Source organism: Pan paniscus, chromosome 2 (genome assembly GCF_029289425.2).
Source record: "Pan paniscus chromosome 2, NHGRI_mPanPan1-v2.0_pri, whole genome shotgun sequence".
Classification (NCBI taxonomy): domain Eukaryota; kingdom Metazoa; phylum Chordata; class Mammalia; order Primates; family Hominidae; genus Pan; species Pan paniscus.
The window spans coordinates 133,023,162-133,037,316 of record NC_085926.1 but is presented as its reverse complement, the minus strand read 5'-3'; the positions used below and the strand labels follow the sequence as shown (position 1 = coordinate 133,037,316).

The window sequence follows — 14,155 nt, the reverse complement described above, 5'->3', positions numbered from 1 at the left end:
CAGAGATGCTCCTTGTATCTGAAAAATTATTTACTGTGGTAATGTGCAATGCCTTTATAAGAGAACAGATGGCACCTCCAATTAGAATGCCTTAAAAGGAAACCCTAATGAGATTATGAAAGCCAACAAATTGACTTTTTCATACAATACTTTCCTGGCACAGAATAAATCAAATATATAATGAGGTTCAATAAAATAATAGATTTATTTATACTTGTTTTGCCTAGCATGGCATTGCACCTCAGCCCTGCCCTATGGGTCCCCTCAGCAAGTGCGTGTCCCTGCAGACCAAGGCAGAGAGCTGGACAGTGCATCTGTGAGCTTCTCTCAGGCCTGGTCACCACAGCCACATGTGGCTTTGATTCAGCGACTTCTGGTCTGACCCAAGCATGCTAAAGCCTGCTATATCTGGAGAGTAGAGGCATGTAAAGGGTGTGGTGGCTGTAGTCACACATAGGCATGTCTAATAATCACCTCCACTCTGGGTAAGATGGGGACACTGTGGTGGGACTATAGGGAGCATATGTAACCCCAGAGCTAACTGGACCAGAGACAGGAGGAAGACACCTATAAGGTATGATTTATTATTAATTATCATTATTAAATTATTGTCATTAGTTTAGACATGGGAGTCTTGTTATGTCACCCACACTGGATTGAACTCCTAAGCTAAAGTGATCATCCTTCTTCAGCCTCCCAAGTAGCAGGGAGTACTGGTGCATGCCACCATGCCTGGTTCAGGTCTGATTTTAAGGAGGGTAGACTCGGGATATGAGTAGGTCCAGTGGAGTGAGGATCTAGAAAGTACATACTGGAGGCTTTGGGAAATTTCTGCTTTTTTATCCCCCAGGTATTAGCCAGGTATTAGTCCTGCTGGTTCAAGTACATCAGATCATATGGCTGCAAGACAGGCCTTGAGAGAGAGAAGAGAGAGATGCTATAGCAAGGAGGGCAGCAGCACATCAACATTCTGAGCATTTAGTCATTGGTCTACCTTTCCTCTAGGTGACCGTACCCAGGGACAGGATGAATTTACAGGGTGTGTCTGCTGAAGTGGGAAGCTGGGAGGCTGAGGCTTCTATTTGCATGGTTGATCTGTAGAGGGAGGCCGGCCAGTGAGAGGGGTTAATGAGAAGGAATGGAAAGGAGTGTTTTCAGGAGGAATACTGTGAGTCCCTGGGCATATACTTTGGCAATCATGGAGACTAGTCTTTGGTCTGACCATCCAGGGAGCAGTGATTCAGCATCCTTAAGTGATTTCTAAAGAAGTACATTAAACAATGCTTTTTGGGCTTATTGAAGACCCCCAGGGCAACCTCAGAAATCAGTGGAGGAGATAGCACAACAGAAAAACAGGACTTCTGGTCAGCAGAAACAATCATTTTTGTTAATATTAACCCACAGAGAGAGAGGTCTGTAGAAAATCAGTTTACAACAGGATGAGCTTTTCCTCAGTTCAAATCTATACACATTGATTGAACTCAGGAACTTGATCTAGAAGGTACTTTCATTCCCCCTCTTTACTCAGTAAAGGTTACATACACTACAAGGCTGGAATTAAGTAATTCTTCTACTAAGGGTCCAGTCACTTTTTCTGTTCATCAAACAAAGTATAAATGAAATATTCTTCTGTGATGGGGATGGATGGAAGGGATTTGGTCCAAGCAGGTGTAAGGAAAGGTCCCTGCTCACAGGGAGCCAGGAAGCATTATCCAATGAAGAAGAAAATTCTAACACATTAGAGGCTAACCTGGAGCACTGACTCCCAAATACAATGGGATACTTAAAAGAGAGGTCATCCACATTTCAGGGCTACAGTGCTCAGAGGAGTAGGAGCAAATTATCCAAAGTACTGTGCAGGGACAGTAGTGATTGCCTCCTCCCACAATTATTGGGGAGAATATTGGGAGAAATGCACCCCTTCTCACATCCCTATCCAGAGAGTGTAGCTGCCTTTCCCCGTTTTTGGCAGGGAGACTGCTCTTCCCTCTATATTATATAATGGGAGAGTGATGTAGCCAATGCATTAGCTCCGGTCCCTAGAATTTCTGCCTTGGAGATGCCTTCTGTGGTCAGGCCACTGGTCTTGTCATTTGACAGGAGCACAAGTGCTACATCAGGCTGGGCATTTGAAGGGACACAAGAAGATGAATATATGGTCCTGGCACACAATAGTCTTCATTTGGTAACTGAGATAAGTACAGAATGACTGAACAATTAATAAAATGATGAGCACTCTGAGGGGAGTCTGGTTACAAATATACAGGAAACCCAGCAAAGAGATAGGAGATTCTCAGCTATAGGCACCAGGAGGGACTTCTTGGAGGAAGTGATAATAGATCATGATTTTGCATCCAAAGAACTCTCCAGTCTGACATCTGATGAACAGAAGTTATCTTGCTGGGGTGGGAGAAGGTCCTCTTATATGGGAAGAAGGGGGAAGAAAGAAAAAATGTAATCTTCACCCAGTGCTACGTAGGGACAAGGCCTCTGAACTCCGAGCATAGGAGTTGTATGTTTCAGCACCATGGCCAGCAATTCTGCTTTGCCCTGGAATCAAAGGATGATGTCTTTTCTTCCTTGCCCCAGACCCACCACTTGCACCATCAGGGAACCAAACTCCCCAGCCCAAAGCCGTTACTAGACACTTACTAGTGCATGCCACTTCTGGAGGGTCAAAGTCCGCTCGGTAATAACCGGTCCGACAGGTGCAGATGGGAGATGCCTCTGCAGGGGAGCGGCTGTTGGAGGGGCAGTGGGAGCAGCCTTCAGCTTCCTGGCTGGCCTTGAATGTCCCTGCAGGGCAAGCTAGAACACAAAGAGACCATGTGATAATTAATGGAAGTGTGGCAGCCAGAAACTCTTCCCTACAACCGGAAAAGGAGTGTCTTCCTCTCTAAAAAGAACATTGAGATGCCCCTCTCGTACCAAGGGAGATCTAAGGTTGAGGAAACCCATATTTAACACTTCCAATTCTTCAAAAATCCTTTGTGAAATATATCTTCTTGGTACCAATGACCTCTCTCACTTGAACAAAATGGATAATAATTCTTCCCTTCCAGGTGTGTCAAGAGATTTAATTGAGAAAACAAATCTAAAGTGTAGCTCAGTTCCTGGGACATAAGTGCTCTATAAATGGTTACTCCCTCTTCTGTCTACCTGGTTAACATTCATGGCCTTTCCCTGAGCCACTCACTAAAGACATCTCATCCTATGGCCTCAGTTAGAAAGGGGTCCCAGGTTTTTCAATGACATGTTGGACCCACGGTTTTTCAATGCCATGTTGCAGCACACATGAGGAACACTATGAGATGTATTAACAAGCTCTTGCTATGAATGATGGCAAAGGGCTGAAATTCATAAGTGATTCTTTAAAACTAAATTAGGGTGATTTCAAGGTTACTGCCTTAACAACATCATTCTCCTTTAATTGCATTTTGATATGCTTTCGGGGGTGGGGCAAGGAAAGGATGACTTTGCAGACAGCACACCAGGGAATGTGTCACACACTTGGTGTCATCTATCATGCACATGGCAGTGGGGAAGGTTGGGAACACCTGATACTACCTGATCTCCACTGGAGGGGCCCTCATATGTGCAGCACATCCTCTTAATTTCCTGTGGGATCAGCCTATAATGAGTCATTCTCTGAAAAGTCTGGCTCCAAGCTATCCCTCGGGTCTTAACTTTGTCTCATCTGTAAAGACTTTTGAGCCCAGACATCTGGTCTCTTCCTTGTTGATCCCTCACAAGATTGATTCTGCCTACCCTACTTCCCCAAGGCCCTTCCTTATTATCTCAGCCCCCACTCTTCCTGTCCCCATGAAACCTACTCTGGCTCATCCTCCTTTGAGACTGGGTAAAACTTACTGACTGGTCAACTTGTTTGGCTTTCTTACACACCTCATTACTTCATTCAACAAACATTTACTGTTCCTGCTGAAAACATGACATAGGGAATTCAAGAATAGAGCCTGCCTTCAAGGAGCTCTTGATCCAATGAAGTCACATAAATCTAATACAATGTGATCATCATATAATGGAAGTGCCATTATAATGGTTTCTACTTATAGAAAGCTAATCTTCTCAAATGTATTGTTCCCTCCTGGAAAGTGCAGCGTATTCTTTAATAATAGCAGTAGCCACCATCTGTTAACTTGTCTTGTTAAGTGCTTTCCATGCATTACTCTATGGGGTAGCTATTACTATCTCCATTTTGCTAATGAGGAAACTGGGACACGGAGAGGTTACAAAAGTTACCAAGGATCACACAGTGGGAGAAATGATAGTGATGACGTACGCATAAACTATTTGAAAAATATCCACTGCTTTTCTGCTAAGACAAGAAGAAAGAATTGTTTCCTATGCTGTGAAAGTTATCTCACTCCATTGATCACTTAAGGTGAGGAAAAGGTTTCAGTTTCTCCAGACATGTGCTGGGTGGGGTGCCATTTTGGACAGGAAGGAATCTCCAAAACACAATGTTCTGGAATGGCACAACCCAAATGTGTCCCATGGGATCCACGTTCTTTGGATTGTTAACACCTATGACAAAAGGGTACTGTGGCCAGATATTTTGAAATGCTGATTTTAAAAGTTCATCTTATTCTTTGTTGAGAACTTTTAAAACTTTTTAAAATGCTATGTTTTTTCACCAAGAAGCCTTACTTTGCAGAGCATCCCCTGGGATCGGGGAAGACACTGGAGTGAATGTTGTTTCCCAGGTTTGGGGAAACAATGTCAGTTGCGAACCATGTAAAAAGGGACCACTTCCTGACTCATCTCAGCACATTCAGAAGAAACTTCTCTGTAGAAAGAAAAAAAGTACTGTTTGAGTCTTTATTAAAGATCTAACACATCAAACATGAAAGGGAGAAGCTCTGAATGGCAAAAGTATCCGAGGAGACTCTGGCTTACTAATCCATCTTTCCCAGCCCACTCATTACGGTCCCTCTCTCTGTATTTCTCCCTTTTTCCTTTTCTTCTTTTCATATCTCTCCTCATCTCCTGTGAGAAACACTTGGCTCTTTTCCTAATAAATCCCCAGCCTTCCTGGCCCCATTCAGTTCTGCAGCTAGTGAATACAGACAAATCCCAGCCCGTGCTGCCTGGACTCGGCAGGAGCTCTGTCTCTGGAGAGTGGGGGAGGGGTAGAGGTGATGACTCAAGCATTCATATTTGGCCCCTGCCATGCTGTAATTTTCTTAATGTACCAGTCCAACAAGAACAAGGTGTTTTCCCTTTCTTTCCAGCACGTAAAATCCTCCTCACTTTACATTTAATAAGTTAACAGCATAAACAATTGTCCTGATATCCACAAGTGGCAGGAGGATGTGGAAAGTGCCTCCTCTGAGGTTTCTGATGGAGGACAGTAGCTCTGGGTGACTGAGTCTCTGAATTCCAAGGTGTCCATGAGAGGAGGAAGTGGAGGGGAGGAGGTCCAAGCTGGACATCAGGGAAAGAAGCTTGGGGAGTGGTTGAAGAGAGAGGTTCCAGGAGGGGGTCTGATTCCATTCTCCCCGGAGAAACAAGCATTTGGAAATGGTCAGACAGTCCTGAGTTCAATTGTTGGCTCTGCCAGCTCCTAGCTTGGTGAACACTGGCAAGTTATATCATCCCTCAGAGCCTCAATTTGCTCATCTGCATAAAAGGTCTATGAAAAAGAACTGTAAATTTCTCACAATAACTCCCACAGATTATTAGAAATTAATAAACTCAAATATGAAATGTCGCTAGCATCAATGTGTGCTAAATAATGCTAACTCCTCTCCATCCCAACTTACCCACTCCTTTAAAAAACAAAAGCAAGGTTTCTTTGCAGGGACATTTAGAATTCAGGGTCAGAATATAAATTTCAAGTCCCAAAGTGGGCAAATAAATCCTGGAACCCAATGGAAGAATGTGTTTCTACATATATTATTTCTGTTATGTATAATGGGTGAATCATATCTACAAAATATATTTTACATATATAATTACAAAATGTATGAATCTCCTTAGTACTCAGACTTTATAACTTAATACTTTCATAAAATCTGTCTAGGCATGCCTTAATTTATATAAGAAGCAGTATTCCTAAATTCATTTATTAAAGATTTTTTTTCTTTTCTTTTTTTTACTTTAAGTTGTGGGATACATGTGCAGAACGTGCAGGTTTGTTACATAGGGATACATGTGCCATTGTGGTTTGCTGCACCTATCAACCCATCATCTAGGTTTTAAGCCCTGCATGCATTAGGTATTTGTCCTAATGCTATCCTTCCCCTTGCCCCCGCCCCCCAACAGGTCCCAGGGTGTGACGTTCCCCTCCCTGTGTCCATGTGTTCTCATTGTTCAACTCCTACTTATGAGTGAGAACATATGTTGTTTGGTTTTCTGTTTCTGTGTTAGTTTGCTGAGAATGATGGTTTCCAGCTTCATCCATGTCCCTGCAAATGGATGAACTCATTCTTTTTATGGCTGCATAGTATTCCATGGTATATATGTTCCACTTTTCTTTATCCAGTCTATCATTGATGGGCATTTGGGTTGGTTCCAAGTCTTTGCTATTGTAAATAGTGCTACAATAAACATACGTGTGCATGTGTCTTTATAGTAGAATGATTTATAATCTTTTGGGTATATGCCCAGTAATTTATTAAACTTTTACATTGTTGTGCTATACTTTCTCATAGAATTCATGCTTAAAACAAGGGTTAAAGTGCCAGGCTAATCCACAAAGCCCTTTTAACTTATCTTGTATCAGGTGCCATTAATCAGAAACAAAAGTTAACAATATTTTTTCACTAGAAATTTAACATAGAAAAATAAATAAGAAAATTATGCTGTCACTTGAGAAAAAGCAGCTTTAACTTGGGGTGATAAATAAAGCTTCTGGGTGGCTTCTGATGAAGAACATTCAGGCCAAGAGAAGCAAAAGCAAATGGCCTTTGGAGCCAGGTCAGTCACTTGAGAATATAAAGCAGCCGGGAGTCACACAGTGCAGAGTGGTAGAGACCCTGACAGCCTGGAGACTGCTCACCTGCATAAAGACTGTACAATTTTAAACAATAATAATTAAATACAGCGGTAGCCTAACCAAACACATTTCAGCACTTTCAGGCAACTTAAGGTAAATAACAGAGTTCTCTGCTTTCGTATCATTTCAAAACTCAGGAGTTCCTTTACAGAATTACAGTCAGCACTATTGCTGCAGTTGGGAGCCCCTCATTCAACAAATATTTATTGAGGATTGACTTCTAGCCAGGCACCAGGCTAGGGGAATAGAGCAGGGTGCAGATGGGGTAGCCAACATTAGGAAGCTCCCTTCCTGGTGAGGGAGGTGGACGATGGAATGCTGCTTCTGATACAGCAGGATCTGTGCTATGCTTGTGTGCACACAGGGGACCAGGTGGATGGATGTACACCTTTTGCAGAGTCTCCTTATAAGATGAGAGTCACAAGAAACTTTATAAAAGAAGTAGTATTCCTGAGTTCATTTATTAACCTTTTAGATTGTAATTTGTAACCACACTTGTGCTATACTTTCTCATAGAATTCATGCTTTAAACAATGGTTAAAAGTGTCACTTCAGGCCGGGCGTGGTGGCTTACACTTGTAATCCCAACACTTTGGGAGGCCAAGGCGGGTGGATCACCTGAGATCAGAAGTTTGAGACCAGCCTGGCCAACATGGTGAAACCCTGTCTCTACTAAAAATACAAAAAAAAAAAAAAAAAATTAGCTGGGCGTCATGGCATGTGCCTGTAATCCCAGCTACTCAGGATGCTGAGGCAGGAGAATCGCTTGAACCCAGGACGCAGAGGTTGCAGTGAGCCAAGATCGCACCACTGCACTCCAGCCTGGGTGACAGAGTGAGACTGTGTCTCATTAAAAAAAAAAAAAAGTGTCATTTCTTGGCAATGGTGATTAAACAGTTTATTGTGATGGTTAGGAGATGAAATTCAGAAGGAGAGGAAAAGACAAAGGGAGAAGAAAAGAGGTGGAAGAACAGGAGAAGTAGGAACGGAAATTAGGTCACAAAGTGCCCAGCTTTGGACTTCGCAGGGGAGAGTTCCATTACATTTCCAGGAGGTGGGTAGAAAGAGAAGAGCCGCCGGCACCTTGCTGTGTATTCGCATTAAGACCTTTGTCAATGGGACAAGGTAACTTGGAGGGCTGGACATTTCTAACACCAGTGCAGCCTACAATTGCCTTGTTTCCTTAAGAGAAAGGGGTTCCCTTTCCTCCATTGTAAGTGATTGCAGTTCAGACAGAAGGCCTAGAAACTTGCATAGCCGAGGCTTTTTGATGGCACCCCTCTCCCCGACCTCACCACACATCTCTTTCCCCACCCCCAACTTCAGAAAAGGGGAGGAGACAAGATCTGAGCACCCCATGTCTAAACGTGTATATATTTTCCATTCAACAGACAAAACACACATTTGCCTCCCTGTTCAAGTGCCAAGGGATAGGTGCATGTCACCTCTGGCTGGTATCCAGAAGGTCACCTTGAAACACCCACCCAACTTCTCAGCACCTCAGTGATATGACAAATGACCTTCTGCTTACCATACTCTCGAGACACTCCTCTCCTCCTGTCCCTGCACACAGACTTCCAGTGACACTGAGTCCATCACCCACAGTACTATTACTTTATAAAGAAACAGATTAAGTGTCTCATAAACAGTGCAGTGATTGAGATAATGGAAAGCGCTTCTCATCCCCATCTGCAGCATCAGGTTACGAAGCGTTTCCAAGCAGCCAGGAAGAGGAAATTAATAGAAGCAAGAGGGAATAACCACTTTTATGCAATTTCCTCAGGAGATAGTGGACCATCTAATCTTTATTGGAGCCCTTTAACCTGTCACTCAGCACTCACCAGAGCCTCTTTAGCTCTCACAATTTTTCTTGATATCAAAGGAAGATAAAATGGAGACCTCAAAATATTATTTTATAATTTTCAGATGTGGAGGGTGCGTGTTACCTCTGCCCTTCCCCCTCTCAGATGAGGCCTCAAAAACAATATTTTTATGCAGCATAAATGTGGGAGAGCTTAACTATTCTCAGCGCATGGTCTAGGGGGTCAGAGCTACACCGCAGGGAGGAAGTCTCTCCTTGCATTTTAAATGTGATTCTTCCCTCCACTGCCACCTTCTGTCCTTGCTCTTTCTTTTTAATAATCTGATTACTTCTTCTGATCTATTTTTTTCCCCAAATGAGTTTGCAAAGGTTCATGCCAATGAATATTCATCCCCTGCTTAAGAACTGGGTGCCTTTTTCTCAAGGCAGGTGCAGCTCAGCAGCTGGCTCAGGGAAGTCAGCCTGCCTCATGCGGCAACTGGGAGAGAGGCAAGGTACACGCTTCTGGCCAGGAAGAAGGAGGTTCGCAGCCCAGAGTTCATTGCTCCTACAACCTCCCCTTCCTTTATCTTACACGCTTTGTTCTCATTCTGTAAGAGAGGCAGAAAAGCCTCTCTCAGCAGCTGCTAAGAATTGTGTGATAGGTGTGGTGTTGGTGGGCAAGAAATTCCTGTGGGCCATGCAAACAGCTCTGCATAGCTCCTTCCATAGGTCCTGTGGCCCCACATTGGGCCACTATTTAAAGTCACTTCTGTGGCCAAATGTCTCCATTACCTTCACATTACTGGTGGCTGAACAAATAGGTTCCCAGCTCTGAAATTTCAGGCCTGGTGAAACTCCCTAGAAGGAAGTGGCATGAGGTTTCTGCACTGGGATTCCTCTGTCTATTCTCAAAAGCAGTCTTTGCTTTCCCAGAATGGGTTTTCCTGAACAGCCCCAGGACATTCCACTGGGACTCAAAGCCTTATGGGAGCTCCCATTTCCCCTTATATTCATGGCAATGTGTTGAGAAAACTGATGGCAAAGAAATATTTCCCAAGCACCCAACCATCTGTCCATTCTTCCATCCATCCATCCATATATCCGTCCATCCATCCATCCATCGTACTAGTTTGAAAGCTCTCTGAAGATGGATAATAGGTGTTGCCATCTTTGTATTTCCCTTTCCCCAGCGCTTAGCACAAACCTTACACATAGGCATACACATTCTACGGCTAATTGAGTGAGTGTTCACTGAAGGACTGCTGTGATAAGACACAAAGATAAAAGCTGTGATGATAATAATAATAACAACAACAAATATGATATTAATATTAGAGAATGTGAGATAATGAGCACTCCCATACAAAGTGTGGATTCCCTTTTTTTTTTTTTTTTTGAGGCAGGGTCTCACTCTGTTGCCCAGACTGGAGTGCAGTGGCGTGATCTCTGCTCACCGCAACTTCCGCCTCCCAGGGTCAAGCAATTCTCCTGCCTCAGCCTCCCGAGTAGCAGGGATTACAGGAAAGCGCCACTACCACCTAACTAATTTTTGTATTTTTAGTACAGACGGGGTTTTACCATGTTGGCCAGGCTTGTTCTGAGCACCTGACCACAAATGATCCATCCACCTCGGCTTCCCAAAGTGTTGGGATTACTGGAGTAAGCCAACGTGCTCGGTCAAAGTGTGGATTCTTATCATTTCCTGGGAGAGTTATTTGATGTGTATTAAGAGCTTCAAAATATTGAAAGCTTTGATTCAACGATCTTATTTCTAAAAACTTATTCTAGAAAAAAAAAGCAAGCAGGTGTGGGAAAAGATTTATGTTCATTGATGTTCATCACAGTGTTATTTATAATAGGGAAGAAAGAAAGAAGAGAGAAAGGGAGAGGGAGGAACTTAAAAGTCTGATGATAAGGTATTGACTAAATAAATTATGCAACATTCATATAATGGAATATTGCACAGCAGTTAAAATTGTGACTTGGAAAAATATTATAAAAGTGTGGTCTAAAACTATAGAGTATGAGACTATGAACTTCATTTTATACACACACACACACACTCAAACATATCATACTCAGCAAAATGGAAAATAAAATCTGGGAATGGTGACATTATTATTATGTTTCTGTACTTTATCAATGTTTTGTATTACATATACATGACTTTAGTAATCAAAGAAATTATCATCCAGTACATTTAAAAATCTTGCAGAGGACACAAAAATATGAATGACAACCTCCAATTCCAAGGAGCTGAGCTGAGCATAGCAGGTCAGGGTGAAGTGTTTACCAATAAAATTTCTACAGCAGAGGTGGAGATGCTCTGTGACAGAGGTCTTTAGAGGAAGGGGAGAGTGGGTTGCCGTTGGAAGGCTGCCTAGAGGAGGTGGTTTGTGCACAGGACTTCAAAGGATGGGTAAAATTTGGCACAGAGGGAGGATGGGAGGATGAGGCAAAGGGAAAAGATTGCACCAAGACCATCCCTAGCTTACCTGGGGAAACTTTGAGAGTAGTTGTAGAAGGTGCCAAGAATACGAAGCATTTATGTGGGCCATGGTGGGAGGAGGGCTGGAGCGCATTTACTTCTACATCATCCTGGGCACTTGGAGCCAAATGAGTCTCCAGTTCTTGCCTCCCTGGGCCTGCTGCCAGCTGTAATGGCCTGTGCAGAGGAGACACTTAGCTGTGTCATACACTTGTATCACTCATGATGACACCTGCTGAAGTTGATGAATGCTGCAGGCACCATGATACAGAAGAGACTGTAACTTACTGTGCTATTAAGTTGTTCAGACAGCAGTAGCAGTAGCAAGCCTAGAATGCATCCGCATGGAAGTTGTTAAAGAGGTGGGCCAGGGTGGGGGTGCTTTTCCTTGATAAAATGGGGAGATCACTGGTCAGGACTGAAGGGTGACAAACAGAAGAGCAGTGTCTCAAGGGAGAGGGACAGACACTGAGGTCCTGATGGCAGCCTGTTCCCAGAGCGTAGCCAAGACCTTCAGAGCCAGGGTCCTGTCTGGTTGTAGGAGGCTGTGCTAGGCATCGGTTTCTCTCAGAAGAGAGTCCAGGCCTGGATCCTAAAATCCTGGTCCAAGGTCAGTGATTAGGGAGTGAGGATAGCCATAAAGCAAGCCCAGGTGTTTTGTAGTGATCTAGGCCAGGTTCTCAAATTGGTCTCCAAATCAGCAGTGCTATGGACTAAAAGTTGCCCCTCAAAAAAAAAAAAAAAAAAAAAAAACAAAGAAAAAAAAAATCATACGTTGAAGCCTAATTCCGAATGTAATTTTTTTTCTTTTTCTTTTTTTTTTTTTGTAGACAGAGTCTTGCTCTGTGGCCCAGGCTGGAGTGCAGTGGCATGATCTCAGCTCACTGCAACCTCCGCCTCCAGGATTCAAGCGATACTCCTGCCTCAGCCTCCAAAGTAGCTGGGACTACAGGCATGTGTCACCACACCTGGCTAACTTTTGTTTTTTAAGTAGAGACGGGGTTTCACCGTGTTAGCCAGGATGGTCTTGATCTCCTGACCTCGTGATCTGCCCCCCTTGGCCTCCCAAAGTGCTGGCACTACAGGCATGAGCCATTGTGCCTGGCCCTGAATATAATACTACTTGGAGGTGAGGACTCTGTGGAGTAATTAAGTCACGAGGGTGGAGCCCTCATAAATGGGATTAATGGCCTAATAAGAAGAAATACGAGAGAGCTTTCTTTCTGCCGTGTAAGTGTACAATGAGCAGATGGTCATCTGCAAACCAGGAAGTGGGCCCTCACCAGACCCTGGATCTTCTGGCACATTGATCTTGGACTTCCTAGTATTCAGAACTGTGAGAAATAAATGTTTGTTGTTTAAGCCACCCAGTATTTGTTACAGCAACTTGAACTAAGACAAATAGCATCAGTGCCACCTGGGAACGTATAGAAACACAGAATCTCAGATCCTCCTCCAGGCCTACTGAACCAGAAAATCTGGAGATGTGACTCAGTAATCTGAATTTTATCAAGCCCACCAGGCGATTCTGGTATAGCTCTAGTCTGAGGACCACTGCTCTAGGCCATCTGGAAGAATGCAAACATGGAGTCTGAAAAACTTCCACGTTCTAGCTGTGTGATCTTAAGCAAGTTATTTAAACTTTGACCCTCAGCCCCCCATTTGTAAAAAGGGGTGCTAAGGTGACTTCCTTCCCATAGCTATTGTGAAGATCAGTGTAATACATGTAAAATTCCTGGAATATAGTATCTCCTCAATAAATATCCTCAAGATGTTTTCCACAAGGAGCCAGGCTGAATGTTTTCATCAACAATTCACTTGAAAGTATTTATTGACCACCTATAATATACTTGGAGGTGTGCTAGGCATTGTGATATATCAATGGAGGAAAAACACAAAGATGTTCCCCACGTGGAATTGACATCCTGGTGGAGGAAGACAGACTTTAAGCTGGAAATTCCAATGGATGGGATTGAGGTGGCATAGAAGGGCCACAGTAGGGACCTAACCCACTCTGGGAGGGCCTTGGGAAAGCGACATCTAAGTGAAGGCATAAAGAAGATATAAGCCCCCTATAACAGGCAGAGGTAAGGTAGGTTAGTGAGAGAAGGTAGAGAAGCTTCCAGGTGGAGAGAGCAGCCTGTGAAAAGGCCCTGGAGAATGAAAATGACTCAGTCAAGGACCTGAGCACAGTGCCTTCAGGGGCCCTGAGTGCTCAGGCTCAGGCAGAGTTCCTGTGTGGGGTGGGTGGGATCCATAGGCAAGTGAGGAGGCTGAGCGCTTGGAGGGGCAGCCTGAGCTCATGTCACCCACTCGGCCCATGGCTTTACCCTGAAGTCCATGGAAGCCACTTGATAGGCTTGAAATTGGGAAGAAACAGAATCAGATTTTGTTTCTAAAGGATCACACTGGTTGCTGGGAAATGAATGGACTGGAGGAGTGGGGACATTTACAGGAAGATTCAGCAGCCCACAAAAGGTGATAATGGATTAGGGTAGTGGGAACAGAGAGAAGTAGATAGATTCAAGAGCTATCTAGAAGAGAAGCGTCTGGCAATTGATTGGGGATTGCTCATTCGTTCAACAGATAAGCACTGAGCCCCTACTAGATGCCAGGCACGGGGTTGGGTGCAAGGAGTCAAAGACTGCAACCTGTTGTCTGCTTGTGTCCCTGCTATCCTGCTGACCCCAGAAAGCCTGCCCTCTACATTTCATCCTCTAGGGCTAGACATTTTCCTCTTTCTGGAGTCCTCTTTTAGAAATCCAATACTTTGGCAGTGGGCTCCCTGTCCCTATAACTTTGGGGGGAATATTGGGAGTGGCAGTATGAAGGGTCCAGAGCAGAG

At 43.8% G+C, this 14,155-nt stretch overlaps 1 protein-coding gene across 1 annotated transcript in view; it reads right to left on the bottom strand.

The window, feature by feature from the left end:
• The window catches only part of EPHB1 (EPH receptor B1), a 467,658-nt gene that overhangs the window by 151,360 nt on the left and 302,143 nt on the right, over positions 1-14,155 (bottom strand). The window contains exon 4 of the mRNA XM_003822498.5: positions 2,653-2,808. Within this exon, the coding sequence (XP_003822546.3) occupies positions 2,653-2,808 (156 nt within the window). The remainder of the gene's footprint in view (positions 1-2,652; positions 2,809-14,155) is intronic.